The 17,313-nt window shown below is 36.0% G+C and overlaps 1 protein-coding gene across 4 annotated transcripts in view; it reads right to left on the bottom strand.

Moving 5' to 3' along the window:
* Window positions 1-3,834: 3,834 nt before the first annotated feature.
* ahr2 (aryl hydrocarbon receptor 2) overlaps window positions 3,835-17,313 on the bottom strand; it is a 171,935-nt gene continuing 158,456 nt past the window's right edge. For all 4 annotated transcript variants that reach the window (XM_088607198.1, XM_088607196.1, XM_088607200.1 and 1 more), the window contains 7 exons: window positions 14,311-14,431; window positions 12,901-13,046; window positions 11,439-11,641; window positions 10,512-10,621; window positions 8,828-8,969; window positions 6,122-8,213; window positions 3,835-5,036 (listed from right to left, as the gene is read on the bottom strand). In XM_088607198.1, coding sequence (XP_088463324.1) covers window positions 4,968-5,036; window positions 6,122-8,213; window positions 8,828-8,969; window positions 10,512-10,621; window positions 11,439-11,641; window positions 12,901-13,046; window positions 14,311-14,431 — 2,883 coding nt within the window. In that variant the 3' untranslated portion in view covers window positions 3,835-4,967. The remainder of the gene's footprint in view (window positions 5,037-6,121; window positions 8,214-8,827; window positions 8,970-10,511; window positions 10,622-11,438; window positions 11,642-12,900; window positions 13,047-14,310; window positions 14,432-17,313) is intronic.

The raw sequence follows: 17,313 nt of genomic DNA, 5'->3' as shown, positions 1-17,313 counted from the left end.
CTCAAGTTTGGGAAGGCACACTGTCAGAACAGTTGTGATGTCACTAAAAATGATGATAAGCTACCCTGTTAACCTGGCCTTGTGGGAAATGAAAGGTTGGATCAGATAAATTGACAGGATATTTTGTAATAATTTTTGCCTTTAATATACATACTCAGTAGAAAGGCAGTGATGTGGCACTTCAACAAGAGGTACAGGCTGCATTCTGCCTGAAAGGGATTTATTCCCCAAAATTAATAATGTGTCCTGTTAAAGCAAACAGTATTTTTAATAGAACTCTTAAAGTACCATCAATTGCCAGACATAAAATTAAGGCTCTGTTTGTAATGAAATAATCAAATATAATGGAAACCATTTAACAGGTTGTATACTGGTATATTCATCCACAGCAGTATTAAAATATCAGATATTTGCTCAATAAATTGTATGTTTAGTGGCTGAAATAATTAAATGTCATGTTGAAGGTTGAAATAACTGTTCATGCTATTATTATCATATGTGGGTCCAGTTCTTATTCCTTTAAAAATGTTTGAACAGTCTAATGCTTTATTAAGCCCAATTTAGTGTTCTTAAAACAACACCAAAATGTCAGGTTAATTAAAATTGAAAGGGAAGTATACAAAGGCCTAGAGCTGTGAATTGTTATAGTAACAGTGGGAGTCAAGTCATTGTAAACAATACATTACATTTTTGCAGACTTGCCCCATTAATGTTGCCATTTTCTTCCAAACTGAACCATGACATGCAAAAGTTTAGTCTACAAGATTGTTTTTCCTTGTGGCAACAAGTACTTTTCCAGACACTTCTTTCAATACTAATCTCCATGTATGGAATATGTATACACTAATGAAGTTATTTTATAAGACATCAAATTTAAGAGCGGACAATAATTTACAAAAGTTGCCCCTAGGTCATACAGGAGAATTGAAGTGCACATTTACAGTAATGTCCAATTATCATAAATCAAGTGTGACAGAATAACCCTACACACATCAATTTGAGGAAGTTCACATATTTATTGTTTTATTGCATTAATGCATTAATTTAATTAATATTGCAATTACCTTTACTCATGTGTAACAAAATTATTTTCACATTGATCTGTTCCCTTTTGATTCTTAACTATTTGCTCATCCACTAACCACTGTCATATGTATTATTTAACATTAAATATTCCAAAAAGCAAAGAACATAACTCATCAGCTACTAATGTTTGTGATGTCACAAAAATAGATAGGTATCTATTTCTAAGACATGTAACACCAATCATTAGGGTCAACTGCTAGTCACATCTTGCTTAATGTAACAACATAACTTCAATAGCAAATGCAAAAATAAAAAATGGTTCAAGATATTAGAGGCATGAGATAATGCAGTCTTTTCCATAATTATCATGTGGAAAACTATTTGGTAGTCTATTTGGAAATATATCTAGACATTTTGCTTTTTTTTTTACCAATTGGGTTTTGCCATATTAGCTGAATGCTGTATACCTTTGGGGAGCAGAATGCAACACCTTCACTGTACGTAATGGAAAGGTGGAACTGGACTAAGGTACTGTAGGCAATTTTGTGCTAAATAACATTTCCTAGAAATGTTTAGTTGAAAGTCATAATTTTAATTTGAAAAGGGGCAACTTTAAGAATCATTGGCTCAGTAATATCACATAAAACCTAATAAGATCAAAAGTGCATCAACTGCATGTGAGCTATCTCTAAACTAGTTTTTTTGGAGCAGACTACAGTATGCATGAAATAGTTGAAGCTACACAGACCTTGTGTGACCTCGTGGATATTAATGTATCCACTGCACCCCCTAAAATGAAAAAGAAACCAGCACATGTCCCTCAGTCACAGATTTCCAAATTTAAGGCACATAGAATAAATCATTACATTTTAAAGCATTACACTGGACCTCTATGTGTACATATATTTTAATTTTACAATTTAAAAGTACACCCAATTTCTGGAATTGTGCGGCGCTTCTGGCATACTACTAGCCAACTGCCTGTGGCCACAAAGTTATGTAGTGTGATGGACTTTAAACTGATACTTTCACTGTAAAATACAGTATAGCTGCCATTTTTTATCAACATCTTCCCTGCACATCAAAACAATAATATTCCTTCGCAAAGAAACAAGAAACGTAGAAGAATATTCTGTTTTGGTATATAAGCTAAAGTAAAGGGAAATATTAAAAATGCAATTCCCATTATATCAACAAAGACCAAAATGTTTTAAGCACAATGAGTACAGAAAATACATCAGGTCTTTCTATATTAACAAACCAGCATTTTTTTTAGGAACACTGTTTTGTCTCAATGTGGACCACCTTCACCTACAACAACAATTCTAAAAAAACGGGTGGGAAATGATAATACTAGATAAAAAAAATCTTCTTTAGCCTGCTTAAAAACATGCATCATGAAACTCCTGAAGAAATTCCATATATAGGTTCACACTAAGATACAAGATGCACTGCTTACCATAGTATGAGATAATTAATACAAACTTTTTCACAGGTTTTTCAGCCTAGAAGTGAGTCTAATTTAAGCTGATCTAATCAGCTTTTCACTATGCAACTATTGTAACAGCTATGATTGTGGCAGGTCAAACGTTTCTCATGTTCTCAAAATGTTTCTTTATATACACTCTGTACTTTATATACTCTGTTAGTGCTCTAAGTTATATCCCCTGTATTTGCAAGATTTATAAAATCTTTCTCTATTCACAGATAGAAAGTGTCTGAATCTTTATATACAATATGTGTGTGTCTCTAAATAATTATACAGTACATTACTGCCCATGCTATCCCTATGTTTTTCCTTACTTGCTTAACCTTAATTGTTTTTGTGTACAAATGTTAACAGAACACTTCATCAAAATACTGGGTTATGATCATAACTGGCCACTTGCCAGAGTGTTTTGCAATTCATGATATGACAACCTATTAAAAATGCAATATAAATATATTGACTTTGATGCTAAAAAATGACTCTCAGATATGTTTGAGAAAAGCAGAATAGTCAACAAAACCATGCAGTTCTTACTTCAGCTCATAAAAAATTCCACAGAATACTTAAACATGAGGGGTATCAGGACACCCATGATCTCAGTGCCACAATCATAGCCTGCATCAAACCTCAGCCTGGATCCATTAATGAATTTTCTTCAACTGAATGCCTTTATAACATACTACTGTACATGTTGCTCAATATATATATACACATGATAAATCCATTTATTTTGCATATTTATCTAAGACAAACTCACTCAACAACAATTTAGCTATCCCATGCCCGTTGCTTCCCATGCTTCCTCTCAAGAAAACATGGGACATATTTATCCAAAGTGCTTAAGAATAAAAGGGGACTGAACTTTAAAAAAATCCTGGCTGCCTTCTTTTTAGTACTAATTACAACAGAAATAAAAGCAAACACACAAACATCAATGCTTCTGACAAACACATAATGGCTCAATGACATGTAAAGAATTACAACTCAATGCTTATAAAAATATAAAAAGTTGCACATTTTTTTTTAAAAAAGCAGAAGAATAATATATATTCATAATAATATTTGGACTAACATTTTTTATAATATAATATTAAAAAAGAACATTTAAAAGCCATTTAGATAGCAAGGAGCCTTAGCAGACATTTTCTGTGGATTGTTTTTATGTAGCTCTTTAGGACACATATCTTTTCATGGCAAGTCATTTTACTTACATTTTTTATTTACATCACTGTAAAGCAAATGCACTGTAGAGGCTATAAATTAGGGTCTAATCAAATTACTTATAATACGTCCAATAATTAAGAAAGACTTCATGAATATATGTATTTTTTCCTTTTACTAGTTTCAACTGTTGTTGCCTTCTGTCATCAATCACAATCACATGCTGTGTGGGATGTTATGTCACAGGACACAAACCTCAGATGGGATGGAGGATATGCTCTTCTGCTTAACTACTTATTTTCTGAGGGGATAGGAGACATGGTCTTCAAATTAATAATTGTTGTTTACTTCCATGTCTGACTTTGATAGTGAAATTAGGATCAGCTAGAACATCTTTAGGCCTCTTTATATTAAAATACATACAAAAACTTGTATTTATAATAATAAAATTGTCTCAATTAAGCTAAAATTTAGTAGAGGGTTAGGGTTAGAGTAGAGTTTCACCACCCTTTTATAGACAATTGAGTACTCTTTGGTCTCTTAACTAAAACAATATGCCAATTATGCCATCAATTCAACAATTCTGTATTATATTTTACCCTATCTATAGTACTAAAAATTAAATAAAGCCAATACCTAAAAACATCCAATACTTAAAAGATAAACCCTCTACAAAGCTACAAGAGTATACTTTATTCCTAGATTTTGGATTATATGATACTTACTGTCATGGCCAGTATTTCAGTTAACTCAGCTACATTCCCAAGAATCTCATCAGTGAATTTCAGGACATGGCTGTGGAATGACAGTCATTTTACTTATTTCTTCAGCTATACTGTAAATCTCCCTCTGACCAAAATGTTTAGCTCCATAATAATAATAATCCTTGTCTCGAATTTTGTGGGTGGGGGTTGAAAATAACAAACACCAAGATCCATTCAGGGCTTGGTCCTTTCAATAAACATTTCCAAATTCTTTTCACCCTCATAAATGTGCATCAGGAACATCAGAAGCTAATTGTTTTGCTGCTGATTGACATTTCCAAAGAATGATCCTTTGTATTCCCTTTGTCGGGGTTCAGCAGGATTCATGTCCTGTGCAGTTTTTAATGTCACAGAAATCTTTCATGTTAAAAGTGAAGTATGAAAAATTAATATTTTGAAGGCACCTGCAAGGACATGTGGCTGTGATCTTTGGACTCAGATGAGCATGCGTTCAATTTCTTTTCTACTTGCAATGCCGCTAGAAAAAGAAATCCCTTTAGAAATCATAGAAGTTCATTTAACTGTTCTCAGAAAAATGTTTTTCCATTTGGGACTGGTGGAAAAGAACAAGATCCGTTCTCTTCAACTGGACGGATCTACAAAAAATGAAAAGAAAACATTAATAATGAATACTTAAAAAATCGTTCCAAATTAAGAAATTACCCTTGTCTGAAGTATTTGAAATGTAATCTCAAAGATGTTCAATGTCTAAAACATAAATCTCACATTTTCTAACAAGTCATGATATGGATATCTCTACTATACATACAGTATACAGTATATCTCATGTTCTTATGCTAAAATACATTGATCAAGTACAATAACTACAGTACAGTATATCTGCATGATTACAGCCTTTTGTTGAGTTATGATATAACTTAATATCCCCTTCTAATTTTTAATGTTTTGAAATGTTCTCCTAGTTTCTATTAATTCTTACATTTTATTTTGTTTAAGCTTTGAAATCTTTTTTTATTTTTGTTGTATTACTCTGAATAAAAGTATTTTTATTTTTTAACTGTTCTGTTCTTATGAACAGTCACACTTATAAATCCATTTTCATCTCCTCATCAGAGGAAAACAGATTTGCTTTCCTGTCTTCAGCTTCATCAATGCTGTCAGGTTGTGGTTGTATTGAGACAGAGTTGGACATTTTCCAAAATACTTATGTTCGTGCTCAGCAAAACAAGGACTGGAATAGTGTAGTAGGTTACACATGTCTAGCTTATCTCAAGTCACCTACCTCTATATATATAAAAAAATCACAGTGCTTATTTTGCTAAGGTATAACAACATTTCAACAGTATTTTGTTGATTATTTCATTCATGTACTTTTTCGTTGCACATAGGATGTTTAATTTGAGAATTGTTGCTACACAAGTATAAATTACAGTATATTGTTTGCTGCGACTGGTCTTTCTATTCAACTGGGCCTTAGACTCTGTGTGTAATTCGTAATATCTGAGTTTCACTCAGAAAGTATCAACAAATTGAAGATTCATCAACACTGAGATCAAAACTGAATATTTTGCCCACAAACTTTTCTACAGTACATAACCTGGATGAGAAATCAGATAAACTAAAACTATGAAAAGAGTACACACTTTACATTAAAAAGAAGAAATGCTCACAGGCAGATATAAATACACTAAATTTATTTTGAACATGCTTATTTAAATACCTGAGTCTGTCCATTGCAGTTCACAAATTGATGTGATAACAGGCTCTCAGGAATGAAATCTGATTGAACCTGGCATGACAAAGGACTGATGCTTATGTCTTCTTGAGGAATCACAGATGTTCCAACAATGTGCTGGCTGGCATTTCTTTGGAAATAGCAAGATGCCTGTGGGGGGCTTTGGTTGGGGGATGGCTTTAACTTCTGGCACAAAGCCATAGAGGCAGAAAGTCCTGTGTTGCTCAGTTGCATCCCATGTAATGGGACTGATGAGCTGTTTTCAAACATGCAACTGTTTGATGGGGTTATAGGATTAACCATCAGCCCCTGAGGGGACCTGTAGATATTATTTGCTGTTTGAGGTCCAAAACCAACCCTGCAATTTTGGGAATTCTGAGGTAACACCTTGCTTCCAAGGGTATTGCACTGGTGTTCCTGGGCTGTGCTATAACAGCTAGGCAGGTGTGATGTAGTTTGTCTTTCTGGCAGCGGCTCTGTGGGATAGTGCTGGCCATTTTGCATCACCGGTGGTATTTGCTGTTGCTGCTGTGGCCGTTGTTTCTGCTGCCATGGCTGTGTTCTTAGAGTCGAATTGTTTTGGGTCTGAACTGAGAAATGACCATGGAGTTGGGAAGTTGTAGGTGGTTTTAAGAGCAGCTCTTTCTTAGACAATGGGCATGTCTGTAGCACACTCTGTGCAAAATTAGTGTTAGGAATGGAAGGAACCCACTGTTTATTCTGACTTGAGGCCATATGATTTGGTTGGCCTAAAATTGTCTGCTGTGAGTCTACCATTTGCTGGGCTTGTGATGTAGGTTGAAGTGATCCTTGAGCAGACAAAGCAAGTGAGTTAGGATAAGCCTGACCAGCACTGGCCTGAGAAGCTGCCCTTAATCGGTGTTGGGTATTTATATCCATGTTTTTCAACTGATGCTGATTGGGGCTGGACAAATTCTGTGACTCATGTCCAATCTGGGCATTTTGCATGCATGATCTCGTCAATGCTTGGTTAAAAGTCAGATAGTTTTGGACCAAGGTGCTTTGAGAGCTGTGTTCAGGCAATCCAAGAGAACTGCATTGATTGGGAAGATCACCAGTTTGCGTAAGATTAATTCTTTGCTGAATCTGTGAGGAAGCATGTAATTCCATAGGGATCTGAGGATCAACATTTTTTAAGTCTCCTGCTCCTTCTATTGATCCTACCAAACTTTGTGCTCCCATTCCAACATAATTGGGTTGACTGTGAGAAACTCCTTGGCTATTTGGAAGTAATTGAGTTTGATGATTGAACTTTTGCTGATCTATCAGCAGGGAATTGTGTATTTCTGTAGTGGGAAACCTTTGAGGATAGAAACTTTGCTGGTTCTTACCCCGTGACAAGGAACTGCTTTGAGAGTCATTATCAAAAAGGTTTTGTTGTACACTGACAAAGGCATTCTGGTTACCTAACTGATTGGCTGCAAAACCGTTTGGCAATACAGTTTGTTCAGAATTGTGCTGGTCAGACCCAGGACTTGCAACCATGTCCCTTTCCTTAAACAAGGCATCTTCCACATATGAGAAAATGTCGTTAGTAAGGATGTCATTCAGCTCGATGGACATATCACTGTTGATGTCCATCTTCAGTAGGGCATTCTCCCAATCTTTCAGACCTAGCTCATCCACATCCAACTTTTGCAGAGTGTTACAAAGGTTGCTGTCATTAATGAGCTGTTCTAAGGTATCAATCATGGCCAATGTGCTATTTTCCTGCTTAAAGGCACTATGTTCAGGGTTTCCTTGTTGCCATGTGTTAAGGTCACCTTGAATTTTAACAACTGAGTGACTGTCCGTAAAAGCTTTATCAAGGGAATACTGTGGCTCAGAGGCTGCATGTGACACATATATTGACTGGTCTTGTTTAAGCATGGCTCCAAGAAGGGAATCAGGATCCAGTGGCTTCTGATCAGATGTCTTCCTGATTTTAGGCGCTTTACTGGATCCTATGAAGTCATCCAAAGAGGGACTGGTGTCATATAGGACGGCTTCTCCAGTGGCAAAATGAAAGGGCAACTGCAGCTTCCGCTGGCGGAAGTGCTCTTCACCCTCTTCATTTCTGAAAAACATAATGGAATGCAATGCATTGTGGCATGTTTTAGAATGATGTTGGTCATTATGATTAGAAAAAAAAGAACTGATGGTACTATTGTAGAATTCTTCTATAATAATGTAAAACACCACTCAAATTATACATTTCAGAAAATTCAAGAATCCTTGTAACACAAGTACATACATGTAGGGGTGTTACTCCAGTGTCCTGGCCAAATTTCCTATTGGCCTTTATCAATCATGGCATCCTAATAATAATTCCCATCTATGAATTGGCTTCATTACTCTGTTCTCCTCCCCACTAATAGCTGATGTGTGGTGAGTGTTCTGGCACACTATGGCCGCAGTCGCATCATCCAGGTGGATGGTGCACATTGGTAGTGGTGGAAGGGAGTCCCAATTACCTGTAAAGCGCATTGAGTGGAGTGTCCTGAAAAGCGCTATATACAGTAAGTGGAAGCAATTATTATTATTATTAGTATATTATTATTATAAGTACGTGTATATAGAGTATATATATATATTATTTTTGACTCCCTGCAGCCTTAGATTATATAAAACAACCCATTTTTGTTATTGGCTAAAATATATATTGTCACAGTATTAAAAGCAGATACTCACGCCAAGGCTCTCTGTCTTGCAACAATGAAATCAGGCCTTCCTCCTTTGTATACAAGTCTTGCATTTGCTTGGACCCATATCCAGCCACAATGCTTGGTTAGGAGTCTAAAGACTGTAAGCCCACTTTCTCCTGTTTTGATCACTGCAATTAACACAGAGAAGATATATATATACAATATATCACATCTTCTGTATACAAATTAAAAATGTTTTAATATACAGTAGAAATGTATTTTATCCCAGATATTTTTATGACACTAGAAGAAACCAAATGAAGTAAAGTTTCATCACATCATCACACCACTTTCAAAAACCTCTTATCCAATTGAGGATCAGAGTGGCCCAGAGCCTATCCTGGGAAGCACTGGGTGCAGCAAGGAAGCGTAACAATGTAGGTTTAAAAGAGCTGTGGCCGTGGTAAAAGGTGATGCCCCATCTGGAAGGTTTAAAAAAAAGAAAAAGAGCTGCTTTACAGTTGGGTCTAGACTACAGTAGAAACACAGCTGCTTGTGACAGCGGGGTCCAGACTGGACTAGAAAAAGAAAAGAAAAAACAAAAACACTGCTTTGAACCACTGAATCCAGACAAGACTAAAAACAGCCAGTTTGAACAGTGAAGTCCTGATGGGAATAAAAAAGAGTGAGGCCTAGAGACTCAGCCTGTCCCAGTGACTACTAATGGTGGGGCAAGAGAATAAAGACTCAGCCTGTCCCAGTGAATACTCACGTTGGGGCAAGAGAATAAAGACTCAGCCTGTCCCAGTGAATACTCACGTTGGGGCAAGAGAATAAAGACTCAGCCTGTCCCAGTGAATACTCACGGCAGGCAGGAGAAAACAAAAGATGGCCTTACGCTCTCTCCACAATCCCTTCCGGGACTGTCGCTCTAAAACTCTCCCCTTAGGGTGTTAACTGCAGCCCTGAATATGTCTTCTCTTTCTCTCCAGTTAGACACACTCTTAGCTATAGTCACACCAACAGCGTCTTATACCCGCTTTGGTCCTGCTTCGACCCACCACTCTCATATAGGACAGATAGGCTCCTGCATTCTCTCTCACCTACAACTGACTCAGGACCTGCTTGCTGGTCCAACCAGTGAAGTGTATAGTGCGTTCTTAAATAACCCACAGCTATGGCTCATCCAAAATGCACTGCCTCAGCCGTGGTTGTCAAGGCAACTCATCACCCTTAGACAAGGGTTCCGCCTCCACACTAAACATGACCTGCATAATGCCACGGGCAGGATAAACCTTAGATGCAAAGTCAGTCTATTGTAAGGCACACAAGCATATACAATCTCTCCAGGGTCAATTTCACAGAAGCCAATTAACCTACCAGCATGTCTTTGGATTGTGGGAGGAATCTGGGGCACCCAAACCAAATTCACATACACAAATAGACCATACAAACTCCACACAGATAGCACCCCAGGAATTGAACCCAGGGCCCCAGTGCTGTGAGGCAGCAATGTGCCACAATACCACCATGCCAACATGTATGCGTCTTACCATTAGCCACATTTTCAGCAAACTAGCAGAGTATGGATACTGCTTTATCAAAATTTATAAATCATTTTTGTGTATCTACTGTACAGTATATAGATGACAAGATAGCTTTCAGATAGCTTATAATGGCAGATTTATATATGGTATGTATTCATGATGGTAAATTATAGCTTCACTCACTTCTCACATGGTTGTCTGCGCAGTACATCATATCTGCTGCATGAATAAACTGATAGCCAGTTCCTTTCATGCAGAGTTCTACTTCACTGTATCCCAAAACAACTTTTCCTCTGTAAGTAGGAAACAATGAAAGGATTATTCTTGGGATCAATACAAACCTCTGAAATACAGCATTGGTAATAACATTTTAAAATATATTTTTAAAGCAATCTGTCAAAATATTTTTATATTTTATACATTGTTTAATATGTAATGTGAGTTTCAACATTCAAGGTGCAGATGCTAAGTTGTTTGCTGCTATTACTGTAGCTCATAAGTAAATTTCCAGATACTGACTTAAGTTATAAACTTCATATGACTATGTCATATACTAACATCAGAATGATAAATTCTATATCAAGACTTATACCATCTGTGTTATTACTCTGTTTGCAGAAATCCTGCAATGATGTGGATTATAATATCAGTAGTTAAGAAATGTTTGTCTGACACACAATACAGGAGGTATAAATATGTGCTTCATATGTTACAAACAAGAGGAGAGCATTCAATTCATCTAGCCTGTTTCATAGTTAGGTGCTAATTGATCATCCAGCCCTTTTTTTAAAAGACACTAATGTATCAAGGAATCAGCTTCCACAATATGGCTGGGTAGCCTGTTTCATACTCCCACATCTCTTCAAGTAAAGGAGTACCTCATTTAGTGCTTTTTGTTGTTTTGATTTTGCTTTTGTTTATCACAGGATGCACATTTTAGAAAATGCTCAATGCTTAAAATTAAGGTCCTTACATCTATGATTTATTCATAATGGAGAAAATCAATGATACATTGTCTCTCCCTTGTGTGACGATGAAAACTGTTTCTCCAGATAACAGAACAGGAATTCTAATTTACAGACTAGGATCTATGAGCTAAATATCATTTACCTTGTGTCGCATCCCATTGGGGTAAAGTCTAGCTTGTGCTTTGTTTGAAAGATGAATGTCTTGGTTCTGATCTCCAGTATGGATGGTGGCTGAACAGGCGTGGCAATGGCAAAGAGGGCCAGCTGAGAATGCATCATGGTACCATCTTCTGACATCTTATTTTGACCATGGAGATATTTCAATCGTCCCTGGAAGTTAAGAGCCTAAATGCAAAAGTAGTCGTAGTGATTAGAAAAGTACAGCAAGTTTGCAACTACACATTACATGGCAAACCAGCACATTAAATTCAATCTACTAGAGGGATTATTTTTGAATGTCACTGTAGCTGAAGTTTTCATGAAATGGTTTAGTTTGAATCTTATATCAGCCACAATGTAAATTTATTTTATAGATCACACAAAATGTAGGATCATATAAGATATGTACAGATTACAGAAACAATTACATTTTTTTTAATTTGCAAATCTTCTCGATTAGTAAGAACAGCATGAGCTGGCATGTAATTTGCAAGATTTTGAAATATTTGCAACCCAATCCCATCCCATTCTTCTGGTAGGATCAGCTTCACATAAGATTTTAATAAGGCTAATGATGACTGAAATTGCCTACATGGTCCACCGGTTTTACTAGTTTTTAACAGTACTTTAATTTTAATTGAGGATAAGTTGATGCCTCATACTCCTCAAGCAAACCAGACATTGCCTACCACAAAGAGTCTTTTTAATTTGTCTAGAGGTTCCTAATATTTTGGTCAGTGAATGTAATACTAAACATTACACCAGCATCTCTTTAAAGTTTTTGGTCAGATGAAACAGAATTTAGGGCACAAGATTGAATAAACCAGTGAATTAAGGAGTTAACAACAGTTTTAAAAGGAGACAAAGCATTCAAATATTTCAACATAAAATAAAAAGGGAACAGCAATAGTTTGGTTGAAGAAAGCAGCACCAGAATACATACTGTAATGTCAAATATGAATAATGTGTCTTTTATACTCTATAGTACTGAAATTCTCCTCATTTGGTATTGGGGGTGTATGAGCCTATACTGTAGTACACAGACATTAATTCTGTGTGATAATTCTTAATTAAAATACAAAAAATTGTGTATTTGTGAATTTTATTTGCATTTGTTGTGATTTCTTTTTAAATTATTTACATTGTATGTGCAACATTATGTCCAAGACTGCAAACTAGGTGCTTATCATCACTAGTACTACCTAAAACACAAAGGGCAATATTAATAGTTTAAATAACAACACAATGACACAGGCCTAAGGAAAACCTTGTTTCCCCTGCTGATTATTAAATATGTATAAATAGACTGAGACCTTAAATGTCAATGTTTTCTTCTGATTATATAGTGCTGATTATTAATGTTTATTAAGTATACTCCTAAATGTTCACCATTTGATTATCAGGATGTTCCAGAGATAGCAGTCTCTTCATAACCAGAAACTTACCAGAAATCCTGAGGAGTTGTCGAGGAGACAGCGCAAACGGCAGCAAAAGCTCCTCTCAAGGAAAGATGAGTTCTCAGGAGGAATGTGCTGGGGGTCATAGGTCACAATATTGTTGGAAATACCAGCACTGCTGCTATTTTGCATGACTGCAAAAAGGATATGAAAAGGCATTGAATTTACAATGTCAAAAGTTGCCAGAAGAACAAAAGAACAGGGCTGTAAATTGAATAATTGCACAAGCTATTCATTACTGTGCAATTTGTCCACTTTCATCCAGAGTGAAAACTTAAAGGAGAATTGGTTATATTTCACTTTAGAATTTTGATACATTTTGCATTAATATTCCTGGTATAATAGAAAGTACATCAATTCTAAAAAATTCAATAGGACAAGCAACAAAATTACAAATGATGTAAGGCCTTTCATCGTATATTTCTCAGTCTCTCATTTTTTAAAAGTATGGTGAACTATCACTGGTGAGAAGAGTGAGGGAATGTTTAATTACTAATTTTAAATATAATTACTTAATACCACTTTAATTGGTATTGTCCTTTTTTATACTGATCTACATTATTTCATATTTTTCATATGTTTGTATATAGTTTTTCCTCTATGTCCAAGGGCCTAATTTGGCCATCCCCTGGACTGAGCCTTTGAATTGAAAGATCTGCAGTAAAATTGCCTGAATCCTTAAAAAGGCGCATTTACAGTATAACAAGAGGGGCAGATAGAACTGGAAACTGGGAGGCAAGTTTTGAAACTTGTACTGATACAATAGACGAGGTGAGAGGATGATTTGCTCAGTTCCAGAAGAGATCATACAAAAACCTTTTCTTTAACTGCAGGTGTTAGTTCTTCTTTAAGAATAGTATGACAAAAATTAGCACAAAATGTGTATGTATTCCTATGTTGAGGAATATCGCTATAGCCCTTAAGCTTTTGCTTTTTTAAATGCTTTCAAATCTTTGCCCAATTTTTAGATGCATGCAATGCTTTTAAGGATCTGTAGTTGCTTGCCTGTTTTACTTTGTACTTGGAATTAATGCATGGATATCAAAACTGTAGAGTATATACTTGCGTCACTGTTGCCCACTCAGTTTAATGCTGTTATCACTTTAGACACCAATGCTTAATTAAGAAACGTTTCCAAACTGAGCTTGGTCACTGAAGCTCCTGCCAAATGCTAGCACTAGCACTTTTATATATGACCACAAGCATCCTGGAATGTTATTTGCCTAACTAACACATGAGCCATACTTGATTTCAATATACAGTAAATTTAATTTATCAACATGAAAATACTATTTCTAAGCAAATATCCATTTGTCACTTTATACTTTATTTTCCTTAGGTTGTGCTCATTGCTAGAATTATTCTAAAGGGTTTTCAGAGAGGAACCACAAAACCCACCTTCACTGTTCTGTTCATTGTCATACTGGCTTGGGTTCAGAGCAAAGTGGAGCTGGCGACGGAACATGGCTCGATCATCTGTGTGTATCAACTCAAATACGCTCTGGTGGATCACATCAGACTGAAAAAGTACAGAAGAAAAAAAAGCTAATTTTGACATAATGAAGAACAAGGGACACAGATTAAAAAGGTAAAGGAAAATGAGTTTGTGTAGGTCAATCATTTCCAAATAACATATTATATACTAATAATTACATAATATTGTTTTTTTCTTTTTGCATCTGTTACTCTTGTCTTATTATATTGTCATTAATTTGGTTGATACCTTCATCCAAGTATATTAAAATTTGTTTCATTTTTCAAAGTTATACATAAATCATTTTTGTACTGAAAACATTGAGAATGCTGTACAATATACAGTATAAAGACACAACATGAGTTTTCCTGTGCAAAATAGATTATCAGATGAAACTGCACAGATGTTTCGTCTTTTACAGGATTCAGAAGTTACGTGGAAACTGTACTAATGAAGCAAGTATTACATTATGTTTAATAATATTTTACCTTCACACATCAGTTTTCACTAATTTATTCATAGTAAAGTAACAAACTCACAAAACCTTGAAATAAATCATGCTGCTATGCAATAGAAATCTGCTTGTCTGCAATAACTACTGTATAACCCAACCAAAGTTACACTGCTGTCACTTAACTATGACTGAATTTGGGGATACTATTCAATTTACTTAAAGAATCCTAATCCTGAACCACTGACGACACTCTTGTGTCTATGGCCACATACAAATGGTTTGGGAATGCCCAAATGTGATTATACGGTATTCTTTGTGTTGAGGACTTTAACATTAGTATAATATTTTAAACCAGTATATTCCTTGCCTACCTCATTTTGTTTTGCCAAATGACGATTCTGCTGTGTTCAATTCAGCATAATTTGGGCACCTACTACTGCTAATGAGATTATTTTTTAATTATGGATTGCTTCCTTATTTGATATTCAGATGGAGGTTTCCAATGCATAGGACTGCCTATGCGATACTAGTGGATTATAAAGTGGTTTTCTTTTTATATAGACTCCCATTTGAATGTGAAACTCTGCAGTATTTTGAATATGTAAATTATCAAAGAGTATTATCTCAAATTCACAACATTGATGGCTTTAGAACAACACTGGAGCAAATAAATATTGTCCTCTAGTGGAGCTGACTGGTTACAGCATGGCAACACCATGCCTATAACATTCCTAAGCAAAATCCCTCAACTACTACTGCTGTTCACCCTTTTTAGGGCCAAGGAGCCAAATCAAACACTTCTAAAAGCAAATGTCTTTCTGCTCCACTAAAATGGTACAATTTTTGTCTTCACAGGTGAAGGAAAGAAAGCCTCAGAATAACTCATATACTGAGTTATATGAGTTATTGTCAGCAGCCATATCACCCTGCAACTCACAACTGGCAACCCACTGAAGCTAAGCAGGTGTGAGCCTAGTCAGTACCTGGATGGGAGACCTCCTGGGAAAAACAAAGGTTGCTGCTGGAAGAGGTGTTAGTGGGGCCAGCAGTGGGCACTCACCCTGCGGTCCATGTGGGTCCTAATGCCCCAGTATAGTGATGGGGACACTATACTGTAAACAGGTGCCGTCCTTCAGATGAAACATGAAACATAAAACTGAGGTCCTGACTCTCTGTGGTCATTAAAAATACCAGGGTGTTTCTCGAAAAGAGCAGGGGTGTAACCCTTACCAATCATGGCCTCCTAATAATCCCCTTTTATGAATTGGCTTCATTACTCTGCTCTCCTCCCCACTAATAGCTGATGTGTGGTGAGTGTTCTGGCGCACTATTGGTACCGTCGCATCATCCAGGTGGAGGCTGCACATTGGTGGTGGGGGAGGGGAGTCCCCATTACCTGTAAAGTGCTTTGAGTGGCGTGTCCAGAAAAGCGCTATATAAGTGTTATCACTTCATCAAACTAAATTAAATGTAAATAGTAAATCCCTTTCCACAGCTATAATTAACAGAAAAAAGTTTTCAGTTAACATTTAGGTATATGTCTTATAATATTATACAATATATCAGGAACTAACATTAGTGAGTTATTAATGTTAGAAAAGACATTTTCTAACTATAAAAGAAAACTATAAAAGAAAATAAATAAACATTAAGATAGAATTCAAAACTGGGCAAACCAGTCAGTTGACAGTTTATGGAGTTTATGTGGGTAAGCAATAAAAAGGAGGTTAGAGGATATATATTAAATGCGGCATTAAAGTATTTTGTAATATTATTAGTACTCAGTGCTAGTGTCTGAGCTAGCAATCAGTAATATTTTGATAATATATACTCCCTTAAAAATACAATATTGTGTACTGTAATTTTACATTGTTTTCATTAAATAATTCTCTGTAGCAGTCCATATGGTTGGTGGGTAATGATTTTATGTGAGGAAAGGAACAATGAGCCTGAGCTTTGAAGCTATTTGTAAAAGGCAAAAAGTATTTTTTTCCTCAAAGTCTATTCCTAAAAAGTAGGGACATGTACTGTAAATAATTAAAAATAGTTCGGGAGAATGGTAGATTCTTATCTCACACACATCCGCTTACCTACAAATCTTAATCTTAAATCTTGCACCCTGCACTTTCCTCTGTGTACAGTATACAGATGCAGCCATTCAAAATGGGGGGGATATTTCGCAGTATACCCCGGTGGGCGTGTCGCATCAAAAGGCAGTATCAAGCGGTATATCGCGTCATTTGACGTCATGCCGGAATGTATCCGGCATCACCTTGTAAAACCGCCAGGAGGAGCCAATAAAGCTTAACCTCTCATGTACAGCATTTGAGCTTTTAAATTTAAACTGTGTATTACAGCATGTTAATCATCAGTCATTAAAAAGTTGGTATATTTTATGAAAGCAAGATTGCTCAGTTGGCCAAAAGTACACAACCTACAGATGCAGCCATTCAAAATGGGTGAGGTATTTCGC

The sequence above is a fragment of the Lepisosteus platostomus genome, chromosome 14, assembly GCF_059453375.1.
Source record: "Lepisosteus platostomus isolate fLepPlt1 chromosome 14, fLepPlt1.hap1, whole genome shotgun sequence".
NCBI lineage: Eukaryota > Metazoa > Chordata > Actinopteri > Semionotiformes > Lepisosteidae > Lepisosteus > Lepisosteus platostomus.
This window is presented reverse-complemented; position numbering and strand designations above follow the sequence as displayed.